We start from the raw sequence: 18119 nt of genomic DNA, 5'->3' as shown, positions 1-18119 counted from the left end.
CGGTACTGTGCGCAAGAACCAAAGAGGCCTCCCAAAAACGCACATTGCCCAAGTAATGAGAAGGGGTGAAAGCAGGGGAATATGCACCGAAAATATGTTGTTGGTCAAATATAAGGACAAGAGGGATGTCCTTATACTGACAACAATTCACGGAGACAGTACCACCTCCGTCCCTGTACGAGGTACCAGTACCCACACCTCAAAACCTAATTGTATCCTGGATTACAATAGGTACATGGGCGGAGTGGATCTTTCAGATCAGGTACTGAAGCCGTACAGTGCGCTGCGGAAAACAAAAATCTGGTACAAGAAGCTGGCCGTGTATATCATCCAGATGGCACTGTATAACGCTTACGTGCTATTCCGTTCTACCGGCCAGAGGGGGACATTTATGCACTTTCAAGAGGAAGTCATAAAGGGCCTAATATTTGGGAACCAGCAGGCAGAGGGCCCCAGTACTTCTAGTACTGGCCCCCGTATTGTACCAGGGCAGCATTTTCCTGATGAAATCCCCTCCACTGGAAAAAAGGGCAGGACACAAAAAAGGTGCAAAGTTTGCTATAAAAAGGGAATAAGAAAGCAAACTATTTTCCAGTGTGACACTTGCCCCGACAAACCCGGCCTATGTATAAAGGAGTGTTTTAAAATATACCACACATCTATGGATTATTAGGTTCATCATTTCACCGTGCTTCGGGGGTCTTGCTAATGCCACATAGCACCCACCATTCATTCCACCAGAATCTGAGCCGCAAAATCCAAAAATCACTCCTTCCCTTCTGAGTCCTGCCATGCACCCAACTGGTATTTTTTGGTCACATGTGGGGCATTGCCGTACTCGGGAGAAATTGGGGCACAGATTTTGGGGTGCTTTTTCTCCTTCATACCTTCTGAAAATGAAAAATTTTGAGCCAGAACTGCATTTTTGTGTAAAAAAATGTAATTTTTCATTTTCACTGCCCACTTGTATCAAAATTGGTGAAACCCCTGGGGGTTTAAAATGTACACTATACCCCTAGATGAATTCCCTGAGGGGTGTAGTTTGCAAAATGGGGTCACTTGTGGGGGGGTTCCACTGTATTGGTGCTTTGGGGGTCTTGCTAATGCGACATAGCACCCACCATCATTCCACCAGAATTTGTGCTGCAAAATCCAAATATCACTCCTTCCCTTCTGAGTCCTGCCACTTTTTGGTCACACATGAGGCATTGCCGTACTCGGGAGAAATTGGGGCACAGATTTTGGGGTGCTTTGTCTCCTTCATACCTTCTGAAAATGAAAAATTGAGCCAGAACTGCATTTTTGTGTAAAAAAATGTAATTTTTCATTTTCACTGCCCACTTGTATCAAAATTGGTGAAACCCCTGGGGGTTTGAAATGTACACTATACCCCTAGATGAATTCCCTGAGGGGTGTAGTTTGCAAAATGGGGTCACTTGTGGGAGGGTTCCACTGTATTGGTGCTTTGGGGGTCTTGCTAATGCGACATAGCACCCACCAACATTCCACCACCAAAAATCACTCCTTCCCTTCTGAGTCCTGCCATGCACCCAAATGGTATTTTTTGGTCACATGTGAGGCATTGCCGTGCTCGGGAGAAATTGGGGCACAGATTTTGAGGTGCTTTGTCTCCTTCATTCCTTGTGAAAATGAAAAATTTTGAGCCAGAACTGCATTTTTGTGTAAAAAATGTAATTTTTCATTTTCACTGCCCACTTTTATCAAAATTGGTGAAACCCCTGGGGGTTTGAAATGTACACTATACCCCTAGATGAATTCCCTGAGGGGTGTAGTTTGCAAAATGGGGTCACTTGTGGGGGGGTTCCACTGTATTGGTGCTTGGGGGGTCTTGCTAATGCAACATAGCACCCACCAAAATTCCACCAGAATCTGAGCTGCAAAATCCAAAAATCACTCCTTCCCTTCTGAGTCCTGCCATGCACCCAAATGGTATTTTTTGGTCACATGTGAGGCAATGCCGTACTCGGGAGAAATTGGGGCACAGATTTTGGGGTGCTTTGTCTCCTTCATTCCTTGTGAAAATGAAAAATTTTGAGCCAGAACTGCATTTTTGTGTAAAAAATGTAATTTTTCATTTGCACAGCCCAGTTGTATCAAAATTGGTGAAACCCCTGGGGGTTTGAAATGTACACTATACCCCTAGATGAATTCCCTGAGGGGTGTAGTTTGCAAAATGGGGTCACTTGTGGGGGGGTTCCACTGTATTGGTGCTTGGGGGGTCTTGCTAATGCGACATAGCACCCACCAAAATTCCACCAGAATCTGAGCTGCAAAATCCAAAAATCACTCCTTCCCTTCTGAGTCCTGCCATGCACCCAAATGGTATTTTTTGGTCACACGTGAGGCATTGCCGTACTCGGGAGAAATTGGGGCACAGATTTTGGGGTGCTTTTTCTCCTTCATACCTTCTGAAAATGAAAAATTTTGAGCCAGAACTGCATTTTTGTGTAAAAAAATGTAATTTTTCATTTTCACTGCCCAGTTGTATCAAAATTGGTGAAACCCCTGGGGGTTTGAAATGTACACTATACCCCTAGATGAATTCCCTGAGGGGTTTAGTTTGCAAAATGGGGTCACTTGTGGGGGGGTTCCACTGTATTGGTGCTTGGGGGGTCTTGCTAATGCAACATAGCACCCACCAACATTCCACCAGAATCTGAGCTGCAAAATCCAAAAATCACTCCTTCCCTTCTGAGTCCTGCCATGCACCCAAATGGTATTTTTTGGTCACATGTGAGGCATTGCCATACTCGGGAGAAATTGGGGCACAGATTTTGGGGTGCTTTTTCTCCTTCATTCCTTGTGAAAATGAAAAATTTGGAGCCAGAACTGCATTTTTGTGTAAAAAAATTAATTTTTCATTTTCACTGCCCAGTTGTACCACAATTGGTGAAACCCCTGGGGGTTTGAAATGTACACTATACCCCTAGATGAATTCCCTGAGGGCTGTAGTTTGCAAAATGGGGTCACTTGTAGGGGGGTTCCTAAATTTTAGCATCTTATGGTGCCTAGAAACCTACATGGTGCCTAAAAAATAATCTCATAAAAAGGAGGCTCCAAAATCAAGTAGGTGCTCCTTCTATTATGAAGCCTGTGGTTTGGTCAACGTGCACACTAGGGCCACATATAGGATATTTATGAAAACAAAAGAATTGGGGGAATCAATTTTTAGTCACATTTCTCTAGTAAAATGTACTGTGTTCCTTAGAAAAATGTATTAAAATTGCAAATCTGCAAAAAAAATGAAATTTTGAAATTTCACCTACACTTTGTTTTAATTCCTGTGAAACACCTAAAGGGTTAACAAACTTCCAAAATGCTGTTTTGAATACTGTGAGGGGTGCAGTTTTTGAAATGGTATCATTTATGGGGGTGTCTCACATACAAGTCCCTCAAAGTCACATCAGAACTGAACTGGTCCCTAAAAAAATCAGTGTTTGAAATTTTCTTGAAAAATTGAGAATTTGCTATTCATATTGTAAGCCTCCTAGTGTCCAAAAAAATTAAAAGGAAGTTGGAATAATGATGGAAACATAAAGTAGACATATGGTCTATGTTAGTTATTAACTATTTTGAGTGGTATGATTATTTGTCTCACAAGCAGAAAATTTAACATTTTGCAAATTGCTAAATTTTCCAATTTTTTTACGACATTTTGGTATTTTTCACAAAAAAACACAGACTGTATCGACCCAAATTTACCACTAATTTGAAGTACAATGTGTCACGAAAAAACAATCTCAAAATCACTGGGATAAGTAAAAGCAAAAAAAAGTTATCCCCACTTAAGTGATACATGTCAGATTTGAAAAAAAGGGCTCTGTCAGGAACGCAAAAACTGGCTCTGTCAGGAAGGGGTTAAAAACAATATTGCCTTCAACGAAAGTATATATACGTAAAACGGTCAGGTAAACTACGTGGTATAATACAGAGGTACTTGCAATTTTAGACGACTTCAATTATGTGCACCCGTTAAATCTTTGAATGCTGTGGTTGACCGTTCTATATATTACCTTGCCAAACTATGTTTGCGTTTTACAGTTTTTGATAACAATAAAAAAAAGTTTACAAAAATTTTAATATTCCTCCAAGGACCAATGTTTATTTTCTGCAAAAAGGTTCATTAAACAAAGAATGTGAAAGGGCCTTTAAAACTAAAACATTATTCTACCTTCTAAAAAAGAGGAAATAGTAAACACTAAGTATATATAAAATGTTCTAAACCTTGATAGAAATAGAAAATATTTGGCATTTTATTTAAGTGTAGTACGCAGTTCAGTACAAACCAGCAAGTGAATATTACCATTTATAAATCATCAATTATTTGCTCGAAAGTGATGGAAAACGGACAAAAACGATCATTTTGGTAAATTTGTTAAAGCAAACACATTTAAGCGCCATACACACTAGGCAATATTGTTAACAATATCGCTCAGAAAGGGGCTTCAGAGCAATATTGATCATAATATTGTCTAGTGTGGACACTCAATATCTTTAACGATGAGCACTCCCACACGTCGTTAATAAGTAATATCTACTGAACATGCAGGTCAACTTGGCCATATAGCCAAAAGACCTGACTGTTCAGCAGGTCCTGGTAATGATACTGTTCAGTGTATAGGAGTAAAAATCGGCCAACCTTGACATTACAGGTCATTATGATGAAGAAAAATGTTTGCTTGACAATTTTCACACCTATTGTGACAAATTCCCCTGGCACGCAAAGGGTTAAAAAGATTCACATGTGAAGCTAATTAATTAATTCACTTGTGATTCTGTGTTGAGACATGGAAAACCTGCACTGTTGGGGGTACTTGAGGACCTAGGGTGGGAACCACTTTGTTTTTTTTTTTTCATAAACAACTTTTACATAAGACAAGGTACACGTTTAAGGGGCATACACACGGTGCAATTTCAAACCCATTTCTAAGTGATCTGACTAGACCGCTTAGAAATGGGAGCACTGATCGCTCTAGGTCTATAGCCCCAGGCGACAGCGATGTATGGTCTCGCATGTCGCCATCACCCGCAGGGAAAGACGGTGCTTGCACTATTTTTCCTGCTAGATCGCAGGGCTTTGCCTATAAACAATAGGCAAAGCCCCACACTCCACAGATCACTCAGCACACATCGCGGTGTGCATCGCGGGCGTAGCGTGCTTAAGCCCGCCACTCAACGCTTAAGGCTTACTGATCATTTAACATTAATTTTATAGTAAAAAATAAAAAATAAACAATGTTTCAATGCCCAATATAGCAGAGGATGAAGCATAATCATTTGATTGTAATGCCCCCTAGTGGCACAAGTATAAAGTGGGAAAGGCAAGTTCTGTAGGCAGGTAAATCAAATGAAGAGAGAGGTCTCCAGTGGGAGAGAGCAGAAGGGTCGACAGTGATGTTCAGGGATCCTTCGTCAGAAGTGAAAAGCATGCACAGTAGAAGTCAGGTTAGATGGCCTACAGGTTACAGGCTATTCCAGATCCCCACTACACATGGACGACACGCACATTGCTCTGGGAGCCTGGAATGTTTGCTTTCCTATTTTGCAGGATTCACGGATTTTCTTCATATCACTAATAGTCCCCTTAATCTCAAAATCTATATGCAGAGATAGAAGGAACAAATCTGGCCTCATTACAGAATCTCATCTGCATTAAGTAAGCAAATTGGACAAATCCCTACAAAAATAAATAAAGACATTGCCTTATGAGGATTACTTCTATTTCCCTGGTTCCACAACAGAATCATTACACAATTGAAAAGATTAAAAAAAAAAAAAAAAAAAAATGTATCTGTGCGCTCTGTCATTTCACCAGACATATACAGGCCAGAAATGTAGGCTGTGGACAGCACTTCCAATGATTATAGAAAAAAATATATAACAAGAATCAATGAACACCCAATTAGCTGGCTGTTTGGAATAAAAACCTGGTAGTATAACATACCTCCCAACATGACCCTCTCCAGGAGGGACACAATGATCTGCTCCTAGACTTCCCCCTGAATATAGGATTACCATCACCTGTGGTGAAACACCTTTCTTATTAGATAACCTGTTCAGAACAGGTGACAGCAATGATAAAGTAAGAGGAAAGCCCAGGAGAAGAGTAGTTTGTCCCTCCTGGCATGGGTTATGTTTGGAGGTATGGTATATTGCAGCAAATCATCACAATTTGTACCAATACATTGGAAAATGGTAAACGTGGCTATTCAGATAAATAGGTTAAATCAAAAAGTATTTTACAGATTTGTCTGAACAGCGTGTGGGAGCATATATATTACTAGACCTTTTCTTATCTCCCACCATGACCCATTCCAGGAGGGACAAAATGCTCCGTTTCTGGACTTCCCTCTCAATTTAGGATTGCCGTCACAGGTTTTGAACAGGTTAATTTACAACAATGGTTTTTCAACACAAAGTGACACCAATCATAAATTAGGAGGGAATTCCAGGAACATAGCAGTTGGTCCTTCCTAGAATAGGTCATGTTGAGAGGTACTACATAAGTCACATGACCCATCCCTGCAAATAAACCATTTAACCAAATAAAAACAGATACAAACACCTGGTATCACCCTGCAGCAGGTGAGTCGTATCATCCTTATCTGATGTAGGGAACCATGACAACAAACAACTGCACACCTGTTCACACAACATGCATTTCACCTGCCAGAGGGAACTTAAAGAGGGAAATTCGTTTGAAAGAAATAAAGAAGAAAAAGCCATAAATGTGGTATATTACTTTATAAACATTCACAGATTACTAAAACTTGCACTGTAAAAGCATATAAAGGGCAAAAAGTGTCTTTATGTTCCCATCTCTGAAATAGTATTTCTTGCACAGGTTTCCCACTTTTCATGCCACTTTAGGCACTAAACCAGGGTTGCCTACCTGACCCTCTCCATGAGGGAGTCAATGCTCTGTTCCTGGACTTCCCTGGTAATGTATGATTACCATCACCTGTGGCGAAACACCTTTCTTATCAGTTACCTAGCTCCCCACAGGTGATGGTAATCATACATTACCAGGGAAGTCCAGGAACAGAGCATTTTCTCCCTCATGGAGAGGGTCAGGTAGGCAACCCTGCACTAAACTGGTATACGGAAAGGTAAGTTATAAGGAGATGGCACTGTGAGTAGGATAATTGTGCTGGCTTGTGCAGCACGACTATGCTGACACCTATAGCCCCTTTTACACCACACAAATAACTCATGTCCGACCCGGGTCACTGTGTGGTATGAAGGGCCTTTTGATAAAGACATTTAAAAGAAGGGTTATTCTCATGTTGGACCCGGGTTGCTGGGCAGTGTGAATGGATAACCTGGGTCGAGTATCCTGGGTTCCATTTCTGGAAGAGGTAGCAGAATTACTTTAGCCTCCTCTGCTGCCCCCCAGATGATGTCAGTGACCCAGCAATAAGCCAGGTCACTGTGAGCTGCAGTGGAAAGCAAATGCTGGGTCTCTCCCGGGATGGACCAAATCTCATCTGCGACCCAGAATTTATGATCTGAAAGCGGCACTAGATTCACACAGTATCAAAAAAAGAAGTACATACCATACATAGATTCATATCAACATCAAAGTACAGATGCTAAACAATGAGCATAAAGCAATAAGTGAAAGTGGTACCCTTTCACACCAAACATCAATCCAGGTTACAAGTTTGGTGGAAAAGGGTCACATAAAAAATTACTCAGGTCTTGTAATCTGGGAATCTGACCCTGGTTGTTCCCAGGATCGAACCCAACACCGACCTGGGTAACAGTGTGGCATTAATGACAACCCAGATATTTCCACCCAGGCCACGTTAAAAGTATAGAGAGCCAGATCACTAGATTGGTCACTAAAACGGCTCCTGACAGCGGATTATACTCCACTCAAACCAACAATTATACTTTGTGTATACAGACCCTTGTGTCCATTGTGGACACATTGTGTATTTGTATGAAAGGTGTCTGTGGCAAATGCTAACTAGGAGTTCAGAAACGTAGCCATAATCTAACTTCTTCCGTCCGTATCCTAGTGTACTCGTTATAAACTGGGAAAGAGAAATCAAAGCAATCCCTACATAAAACAGCTTGCAGAACTGATCCCATGGTTGCACAGATCTCTATTCCCATGGCCTAAGAGCCACCTACCTTTCCTGTATGTGTACACCCTGCAGTGGGGCCAGCTGGTTAACTTGCAGGCAAAGCATGACCCAGAAAACACATTAAGTGGAAAGTTAGTATGAAGTATGCGGGGAGCACAGCGGGCCTTCTATATATCCATCACAGCAAGAGACAGAGGCCAGCAGAGTCATATACTGAGTGCTGTGCAGGACGAGGAAATCACTGGATAATGATGCACCAGAGACATGGGAACATCTGACCTGGTTCAAGAGCATTTCCTCCTTTCTACTTCATGACAAAATCTGAAGCTTTCAAATAATTACACAACTGGGCTTGGGAAAGAGACAGAAAAAACATACAAGTATCAGCCTAGTACAAAGCCATTGCAGAGGTGGGTGACAATCTGATTCTCAGATGAATGGAGATAGCTAGATAGATAGCTAGATATCCCACAATTTTGCTGATCTGGCCCAGCCTGACATTAATAATACCAGTTAAATCTAATTTTCCATCATTAAATATAATTTACCATTTAAATCTAGCCGGCAAAGGGGGGTATTCAATTGATTCAACAGCGGCAATTAATGTAACCCCAATACCTGACTCCTATCAGTGATTATAATTCACGATAAACATCCCTTGGAGCTGCGATCACACATGGGAACATGAAAATAACCAAGATCCCTTGTGTTTTTGCCTAAGAGCGGGACATTTTTTCTCCTGGAAAAAAATGGCTATAAATTGGTTAGTGATAGTGATAATCCGATAATGACCAGTTTTAAAACTAGAGCAACATATGAGGAATTAGAGTCAGACTCCAGCAGTCTTTGTAATAGCAGGTAGGTGGACAATGATACCGTGTATGTCAAGGCATCGTTACTGTAATGATACCGGCCGAAATCATCAAAGATCGATGGTTTTGAAACAGCCCATAGAAAAGGAAATCACGGCCCAATGCCTGTATAATACATGTGACAGGCACAGGGACCGGAGCGTGAGCAGCACCGATGTAGGTACTGCACATTCTCTGGATTTCGCTCGGCAGCTCATAGAGAGCCATCCCGGTGGGAGGGAACACTTCCCAATGGGACTGCCTTGGTGACTGGCAGGTCAGACTTCCAATAGGAAGTCACTGCCTGTCACAGTAAAGCCAGTGCAGTCTCACAGAATGCATCTGACTTCACTACAGTGGCAGATCTTATCTGGGGGGGGGGGCTACAGCCGATAGGTAAGAACTGCCACTGCAATACCAATATCCAGGGCAGGCTGCAGCAACTACCATTTCAAACTGACTCACTGGCGGTTGGTGTTGCTCCCCCTAATTGAATTTTGGACTTTGCTGCAGCCCCACCTCTGGAGCCACCACAGCCAATATCTACTTTTTATAGAAAAGACAAGAGTGATAACACTGCCATTTACAGCACCCCCTGAAATCAAACACATGAAGGCATCAGAAAACCTTACCTGTTTCAGAATATGATCCAAGAACATTCCAAGAAGGTGGCAAGCCCTCGTGTGCTAAACACAGCATCATATTTCTGTCCAGCAATTGAAGTTCACTGATGGTCACACCAAACTGATCCAGTAGGTTTTGATGACTGGAAGCACTGAGGTGGTCACAGTGGCTCTTGAGAAAGTAAGCCATGCTGCATGCTTTATCCACCACATAAGCAATAGATGTACAAGCCACAATTACTGGAGAGTAGCCATGGGTGTGCATACAAACGGTCACTGTTAATGTCTCTGGGCAATTGTGACCTGAAGAAAAAAAAAAAAGCCACATTATTAGAGCGGGTTGGGGAGTCCCTTGTTTTTTCCTGCCTATGTGTTCTGCTTGTTATAGCTAGCAGTTACCCAAGAAACAATACATCCATAACCCATCTGCCTTCAGCTGTAATGAGTGACATGGACCAATCAAATTGATAGTTAAACTGCTAAAAGAACTGTCCTGATGTCCCAAAATAATACTGTCTGCCTTATAATTTCCCTATACTGTGTATAGCCTCTTATTTATTGCCAAACAAAGCAATGTCTTCAAATGACATAGTAGCCACTTTATTTTTACATGTGCTGGTCTGCAACCCAAGAATATAGCCAAGGAGCTCCTCTGGCCAGCAAACCAGAGGACACCGACCATTAGGCCCTCAGATCCATTGGCTTTCATTACAGTCGTAAGCAGATCCTATGTGCTTTTTAAGCACATACAATTGCTCGATCCAACACACCACAACCTGCATACGATCAGGTCGTATGTAGGTTGTCCTGTTGTATGGCCAGCTTAAGTACTACACAACAATTAAAAAATGAGACATCTGTAATTGGATGACCGTATGCTACCCTGACACTTGTCCAGACTTTTCCACTTTTTCAATTTAAATTAATTTATGACTTTATGCACTAGAAAAATAAAAAATGTTTGTTTGTTTACCTTTATTGAAACACAGCTCTTGTGCTTCACCTTCTTCCGCTATCTCATTATACTTCATAGATTTCTAAATGTTTTTTAACAAACATTCCACAGACTTAGTTCCATGCTAAAGTCTGACTCCTTACATATTTCCCCTGATTCTTCACTAGAAAAATCCTTAATGTTTTCTTTTAAACCACATTATGAAGAAGCTGCACCATTGTCAAAATTAAGACTTGTTAATGGGGATATTCCCTTTAAGACAAAGTGGAGTGAAAGAAGACAGGCAGGACAGGGGGAGGGGGCAGAGACAGGTACAGTAGGAGCTGTGTGCTGTAGAATGAGACAGGCAGGACAGTGAGAGGGGGAAGACAGGTACAGTAGGAGCTGTGTGCTGTAGAATGAGACAGGCAGGACAGTGAGAGGGGACAGAGACAGGTACAGTAGGAGCTGTGTGCTGTAGAATGAGACATGCAGGACAGTGAGAGGGGGCAGTGGCAGGTACAGTAGGCGATATGTGGAGTGAAAGAAGACAGGCAGGACAGGGGGAGGGGGCAGAGACAGGTAAAGTAGGCGATATGTGGAGTGAAATGAGACAGACAGGCAGGACAGGGGGAGGGGGCAGAGACAAGTACAGTAGGAGATGTGTGTTCATACTGTACAGGCAGAAGATTCCATTACGAAAGTGGGTGGTATCTAAGGCATGCATCCCCTTTAAAAGTAGCCACATAAACAAGTGTATAATATTCCATTTTCTTGTTCATACAAAAACAACAACAACAAAAAAACTGACCTGGGAGAATGGATCGCAGAGAATTAGCCGTGAGACGTTCTGCAAATGTAACATGCCTGTGACTGGACCCATTGTAAACAAAGTAAAACTCTGCATCCTCTGGGAGATGGAAATCTTCACCAAACTGTGCAAACACAGTCATCTGTCCCTGCAAAATAAACACTGGCAGTCAGCGTCTTCACAGAAGCACCATATATGCCACAGACATCAGCGCTGGACACAGAACACTTACACATTTATTGCGGAGGGGGCAGAACTGTATATACAGCATTCACATGAACAATGTCACCTATACATATAACTTAAACTGCATACAGTATAATGTAACATACATCACAATGTAATTACTTCAATTTGGAATTGTGGTGGCTTTCATAAAAGTCTTCAGCAAGGGTTAAATAAGAGGAACCTAATATATATCATATTTTAAGGTGTACAGTAGTACTCAATACGAGCACTGTGAGACGGTCTCAAAGAAGGCTAGAACCATTATCCCCACTGCTAATAAAAGGACTTTGATGCGGAAAAGCTCCTTTGAAAACTTCAAAAAGTTCTTTACATGCAATTTGTATTCCATGAAAAGCCATTAAGCTACCTGTCACAGCTATCATTTCTTCTACCAATTACATGAAACTTTAGAAACTTGAATTATGGTGTAAATAGGAATGAAATAACACGGCAGCAACCTCTCCTGGTCACATTAAATGATTCCGTTTGGCCTTGTGATTCTCAGACATTTTGTATGCCCTTACGTCTTAAAAGAAAAGACAGTTGCTAAGAACTTTTGCTGTATGGTTGATAGGTGACGCATCTGTATATGCACAATATGTGTGACCTACTGTACTCCCAAGGGTTGAACTGTTGAATAGACCGTTCCTTGCATTACTTTCTGTAAACAATCACTATCGATCACTCACCTTTCAACCACATTTGACCATAGGAAAATAGCTTTTCATACAGAACCTTGGGCATGGTTCAGATTTGTATGAAATTATGACATTTATGCATTTGAGCAATTATTGTAAGTTGATTTTGATCAGCATGTTCTTTAATTCAATGTTACATTGCACTGAGGAAGAACAGAAAGGTGAACGAAACATGTTGGTGTTGAGTGGAGTCACCTTTGTTGGAAAGGAGCCGGATCCAGACGTTGATTTGGAGCAGCATTACCTTTTGATTATAAAGGACGGTCTTAAGCCGCATACACACGGGGTGATTTCAGACCCTTTTGTAAGCGATCTGATGAAATCGCTTAGAAAAGGAGCACAGAGCGCTCCGTGTGTATGCTCTGCAGCAATTCCGATGTGCGGTCCCATGCAGTGGTATTGCTGGCCGGGTAATCCAGTGCTTACACTGGTTTTCCCCAGATAGCGGGGCTTTGCCTAGAAAGCCCTTCACAGTATGAACGCTCAGCACACAGCATCGCAGTGTGCTGAGCATTCGCGCTGCAGTGCGCCGATCAGCACAAAAAGTCAGGTCGCCCCGTGTGTACGGAAATACAGTAAAATCTATGGTGATCACCCCTACCAAGTGTAAACACTTATTTCCCTGTATCTGATAACACATCTACAATTAGGTTGTTAAAGGGTTATACTTAGATACTTCTGAGTAATCTAGTTATATAATTGTGATTCTTACATGAATTTTTGAGGATAGATTTATAAGTATTATCCCCTCTATGTTGTTATTATTTCTATTGCATTAAGGTGCAAGTTACCGATACATAGCATTGTTACTAACTAGTCATAAAGACACATCACACTGTGACTGGTAGCTGAACTTTATAATGGATACATTTCTAATCATTATGAAACATACAAACATCTAGGAACGTTTATATTGTTTCTGTTTGAACAGCTGGAGAACAGTTTCTGTTTGAGCAGCTAAATAATGGCCAATGCTCCAATCTTATGGAGGAGCCTGAAGCACCTTTAGGAGAAAAATGATGCACTACCCTTCTATAAATTACAGGCAGTCTCCATTCCCTGCTCCTACTAGCATTGTTTTCTTGATAAGAAGCTAACCCAGCGGTTCCCAAACTGTGTGCCTAGGCACCCTGGGGTGCCTTGGGATTTTTCCAAGGGTGCCTTGGTTTGGGAGTCCACGGCCAAAACAATTTATTTATGCTCAAAGAGATAGGCAAAACCAGTGCGGGTGGCTGCCAATCATAAAATGCATGGATAATTAGAAGCACAGCTATGTTCCCAACCACAAAACTGAACTAGAGGGTGACCGTTCAGCACAATTTACTTAATGTTTTTATTTATTTATAAGAAACTTTGTCTAATACCGCTTTCACACTGCCAAAACGTTTCAAAAACCGGTATTTTTAAACGGTATTTAAAACGGGTCTGAGCCTTCACATTGCAGTAGATTACTGTTTTAAATACCGTTTAAGGACCATTCACATCAGTCAACCTGTTTATTCCCCTGAACACGTTTCAAGGCAGAATGCAGGGGCCAGCCTATCACAGGTCTGTAATCTGATGTTTTTACTAAATACCGTTTCAGAGCCATTCCCACTGCATAAAAAACGGCTCTGAAACGTGTAGGACTCTGCTTTTTTAAACGTTTTGAAATACCGGTTATTTTTAACCGGTAAATGAACTCTGGCACTTTCCCACTGCAGCCTTAAACGTTTTAAAATGTGAAAAAAATGGCAATATACCGTTTAACAAGTGCGGTGAGAAAGGAGTATTAGGGTGCCTTGAACCAAAGAAAATCAAGAAAAAGAACTCTGGTAAAAAAGAATGCATCATACACTGGAGCGAGGATTGCAGTTTAATGTGACATTTGAAAATAATGTTGCAATAGTCACTAATGAACCATCTGTAATGATACAGGTTAAAAACCAGTTGTGTTGTAGTGGCCAGTTTTCACCTTGGAGCCTTATATGGTGCTCCTGAACATTTAATATCTACAAAGCCTGTTTCTTTTTTTATTTAATATTATAGACTCTGGCGTTGCAGCATGTTTGGTGTTATGCTACCCGTAAAGTCACGCCATCTGATAATTATCAATGACAGGCATATTTATTACATTTGTAATGGATAGATAGAGATATAGAATATATATAGTTTTATATTTATATATTTTTTTTATATCTATATAGCACCTCTGAATGTTTTTACAATGGGTGCTAACAGCAGATAGAAGGGGAGTGGCATTATACAAATATACGTGTCCCTTTTGTCGTTAGGTTATATAGCAATTATCACTGTGGCTTAATAAACAGCATTATTGACCCGATTCAGGCTTAACCACAGTGGCCATGCTGAAGGTCGTGGAGTGAAGTTTTCAGTCACTGTATCAGACACAAGCAGTTGGGCGTCTCAGTCCTTGCATATTTGAATCCATGGGAGAACACCAAGGACGTGATTTGTAGATACAATAGCATAAAATCAAAGGCACAACTGCAGACAAATCTAATGCAAGGAAAGCTGCAACTGCAACCAACCCAGAATCAGGCCTGGGCAATTTCGGCCTTTTTTCATCCGAAGCAGACGGATCGGGCTGAGAATCATGTGGTGTCCAACAAGGTTCTATACTATCCCCCATGCTTTTTTCAGTGTAGTTGATGCCACTGGGTGAAATAATTAGGCACCATGGCCTTGTCTACCACTGCTATGCAGATGATACACAACTGTACTTGAACTTTGCTCCGGGCACTGAGAACCCAATAACAACCCTAAATGGCTGTCTAGCTGAGCTCCTGGAGTGGATGAGTGCCAATTGTTGGAGACTGAACAAAACAGAGGTCCTTATGACAAGGTCTCAACATCAAAAGGACAAGACTGCAGCATAGCAAACCAATTGGACTGACACTTGGGGGTACAGAATTACACAAACTCTGATCAAGTGCGAAATCTTGGATTTGGGCTGGATGGTGGCTTGAAACTTCAGATATCAGCCTCAATCAAATCCTCATTCTTTCATCTGAGGAATATAGCTAGAATCAAACAATTAATTCCCTCTGAAGATCTGCCAAAAGTCATACATGCATTTGTATCATCTTGATTAGATTACTGCAATGCCCTCTACCTGGGTCTCCCATTGCACCAATTACAGCTGGTACAAAACACAGCTGCCATGCTATTCGCCAACAAGCCCCATAACTCCTATTTTCTACCCCCTCACTTCACCGCACAGTTTTATGGGCCTCTAGAATTCTTCAAAAACTCAAGACTTTCCTGTTTACTCAATTATTTCTGTAAATCCCTCAAGTATCTCCATGCTCTCTGTTGTTTATGAAAAGCTTTTCTGCGCACCATTGTTCCTGTACTTTATTAAGTTAATTCCATCTATCTATTAAGATATGCTATTGGAGAAAGAGTGTTTTATAAATAAAATTATTGTTATCATAATAAATTGGATGAAAAAAAAGTGTCAAAATCGCATCACATCAGGTCCAATCCGATGCATGCTCCCGTTAGAATTAGACCGGTCTTGTGTTAATAGATGCCTCCCGACAGCTTATGTGATCCGCTGCTACGACTACACTTACGCACGATCGTCATTAAGATTTAACCATCATTCTTCCGTTATCATTTACAAAATAAAAGTCTTCATTTGAGTGGTTGGTTGGTAACAGTTCCATGGTCCTGTGTTCCAACCAACCAGAGACAAATGAATGCTAGCTCAATTACTAAAGGCGCCATTAGCTCCCCATGTTATACATGCACCAGCAGGCGGGAATCTCCGAAAAGTTGGCTACCTGCCATACTTCTAATTTAATGTAAAAGGATTCCTCTGAACAAAGATCTTTAATGGTATGTTCAGTATACATGTTACGCAAGATTTGGCTTAATAAACTGAATGGATATATTAGAATGTTGGTTAATGGGCACTTAATTAGAAAAGCTCCCTATTCATTCATGCAATTATTCTTGCCTCTTGTTTTTTTGTTTTTTAGTGCTCAATGACACAAGTATAGTTTATATGCTGTACATAAAGAGATTTCATATATACCTTTGCTATTAACATGAGTGGGAAAAGCAGGTGGTTACACAGCTGGCTTCTAATTAAATATAGTGGCCCAGATTCCACTGCTACGCCCACTATTAGTGGGTGTAGGGGATGTCAACAGGCTACTGTAAGTATACCAAACTAAGGCAGTGTTTCCAAACTGTGTGTCCTGGCATCCGGGGGGGGGGGGGGGGGGGCCCTTGGGAAACTTGCAGAGGTGCCTCAAGTTGCTGGTTCAGGGCTGAGTCAAAATATTTATGGTCAATATAATAGGCAAATATCAGTGCTTGTGGCTGCCAACCATAAACTATGTGGACAAAGAGAACTGAATCTTGTTCATCACCACATAAATAAACCATAAGTATTACATATTAACACAATTTACTTCAATTCATTTTTATTTTATTTTTCTCAAAAGGAAACTTTTGGCCTAGGGGTGGCGTGAAAACAATTCTTATATCAAGGGTGCCATGAATCAAAAACCACTGGTCTAAGTTGATGATGTAGGAGGAGTTGAGAAGTGGACCAGTGTGCAAGTGGCCAATCAGAATTTAACGAACATTTTACAGAATGTACTTGATAAATGCTACCTCAAAGGTAATTGCTTGTTATAGGCATCTTCTCACTGCTTGATACATCAACCCCTAAAGAGCTTTTTAACAATCCATCTCAGACACGATCAGTGTTTTAAAATCAGTAAAGAGTATTACAACAACCCATGGTAATATGTAATTAAAAGCCAATATTTCAGCATAAGATGGCTACCTCCACAGTGTAAGTGTGTGGCAGAAGTCATTTTAGGATGAAGAAAGCTGTGCAAGAAAGTTACAGCAAAGCCTGATGGTTTGCATTTCATTAGACTGTTTGAAATATTGCCAAGAAAACTCTATTTGGCAAAGTTCCACGTCTGACCGATTATTAATTAAAGCACGCTTATGTAACAGGCATTCAGCTATGCACTGAGCTCTGAATTATGTTAGTGGAACACCCTGTTTAACAACAATAGTAATATAAAAAGGAGTAATGACTAAGGCAGTAAGGGTGGTGCTGCATGGTTGCTTTTCATGTTACCGCTTTCCAGCTTGCTTATGTGGATGGTTTAGGGCATTGCTGCACTGTTAAATCTTATTATATTGTTGTGAGCACTTTCATCTGTGTGACAGGATCTGCTCTAATATCAGTGCATGAGTTGAGGACAGTCTAGGGCTAGGCTCACCTCTTCTAGCAGTATCACATACTGTGGCTCTGGGTTGGACATCGCATTTCCTGAGTCCGGCACTTCCACATTAAACCTGGTCGCCCATTATACACAGGTAAACCCAATTTAACCTTCCTTATATCCCTGGTTGAATTGCCAGGTTGGGCAACCCGGGATATAAGGTTTGATGCTTTCACACCCCACCTCGAACAGGCAACCCCCCCTCCCCCCAGCAATAACCCGGGTTTGAGGTGCGGTGTGAAAGAAGTATAGGTCAGCACAGATGAGTTCATTTCAGAGAATAATAGTAACAATAATAAATATTATATTTATTATTAATAATAATAATAAAAATAAACCAGGACAAAACACTTCATTTGCATTACCTTACCTGTAATCAAAGACATAGGGGGAAATTTACTAAAGGAAATTTGTATAAAAAAAATAGGTGTATTTGTATCCAGAAATACACTTATTTTTGACATTTACTATCCCGAAAATACGGCAATTCGTAGTCGTACTGATGTGCGATCAATACGAATAGCCATATTTTCGGGATAGTATATGTCAAAAATAAGTGTATTTCTGGATATAAATATACCTATTTTTTACAAATTTCCTTT

The 18119-nt window shown here is 41.0% G+C and overlaps 1 protein-coding gene across 2 annotated transcripts in view; it reads right to left on the bottom strand.

Moving 5' to 3' along the window:
• ARHGEF28 (Rho guanine nucleotide exchange factor 28) overlaps window positions 1-18119 on the bottom strand; it is a 229529-nt gene that overhangs the window by 164856 nt on the left and 46554 nt on the right. For both annotated transcript variants that reach the window (XM_083151902.1, XM_083151903.1), the window contains exons 3-4: window positions 11334-11481; window positions 9598-9891 (exon numbers count right to left, since the gene is read on the bottom strand). In XM_083151902.1, coding sequence (XP_083008028.1) covers window positions 9598-9891; window positions 11334-11481 — 442 coding nt within the window. The remainder of the gene's footprint in view (window positions 1-9597; window positions 9892-11333; window positions 11482-18119) is intronic.

This window comes from Crinia signifera, chromosome 1 (genome assembly GCF_055691185.1).
Source record: "Crinia signifera chromosome 1, ASM5569118v1, whole genome shotgun sequence".
NCBI lineage: Eukaryota > Metazoa > Chordata > Amphibia > Anura > Myobatrachidae > Crinia > Crinia signifera.
The sequence above is the reverse complement of the archived record's forward strand: the minus strand, read 5'-3'. Positions and strand labels throughout refer to the sequence as shown.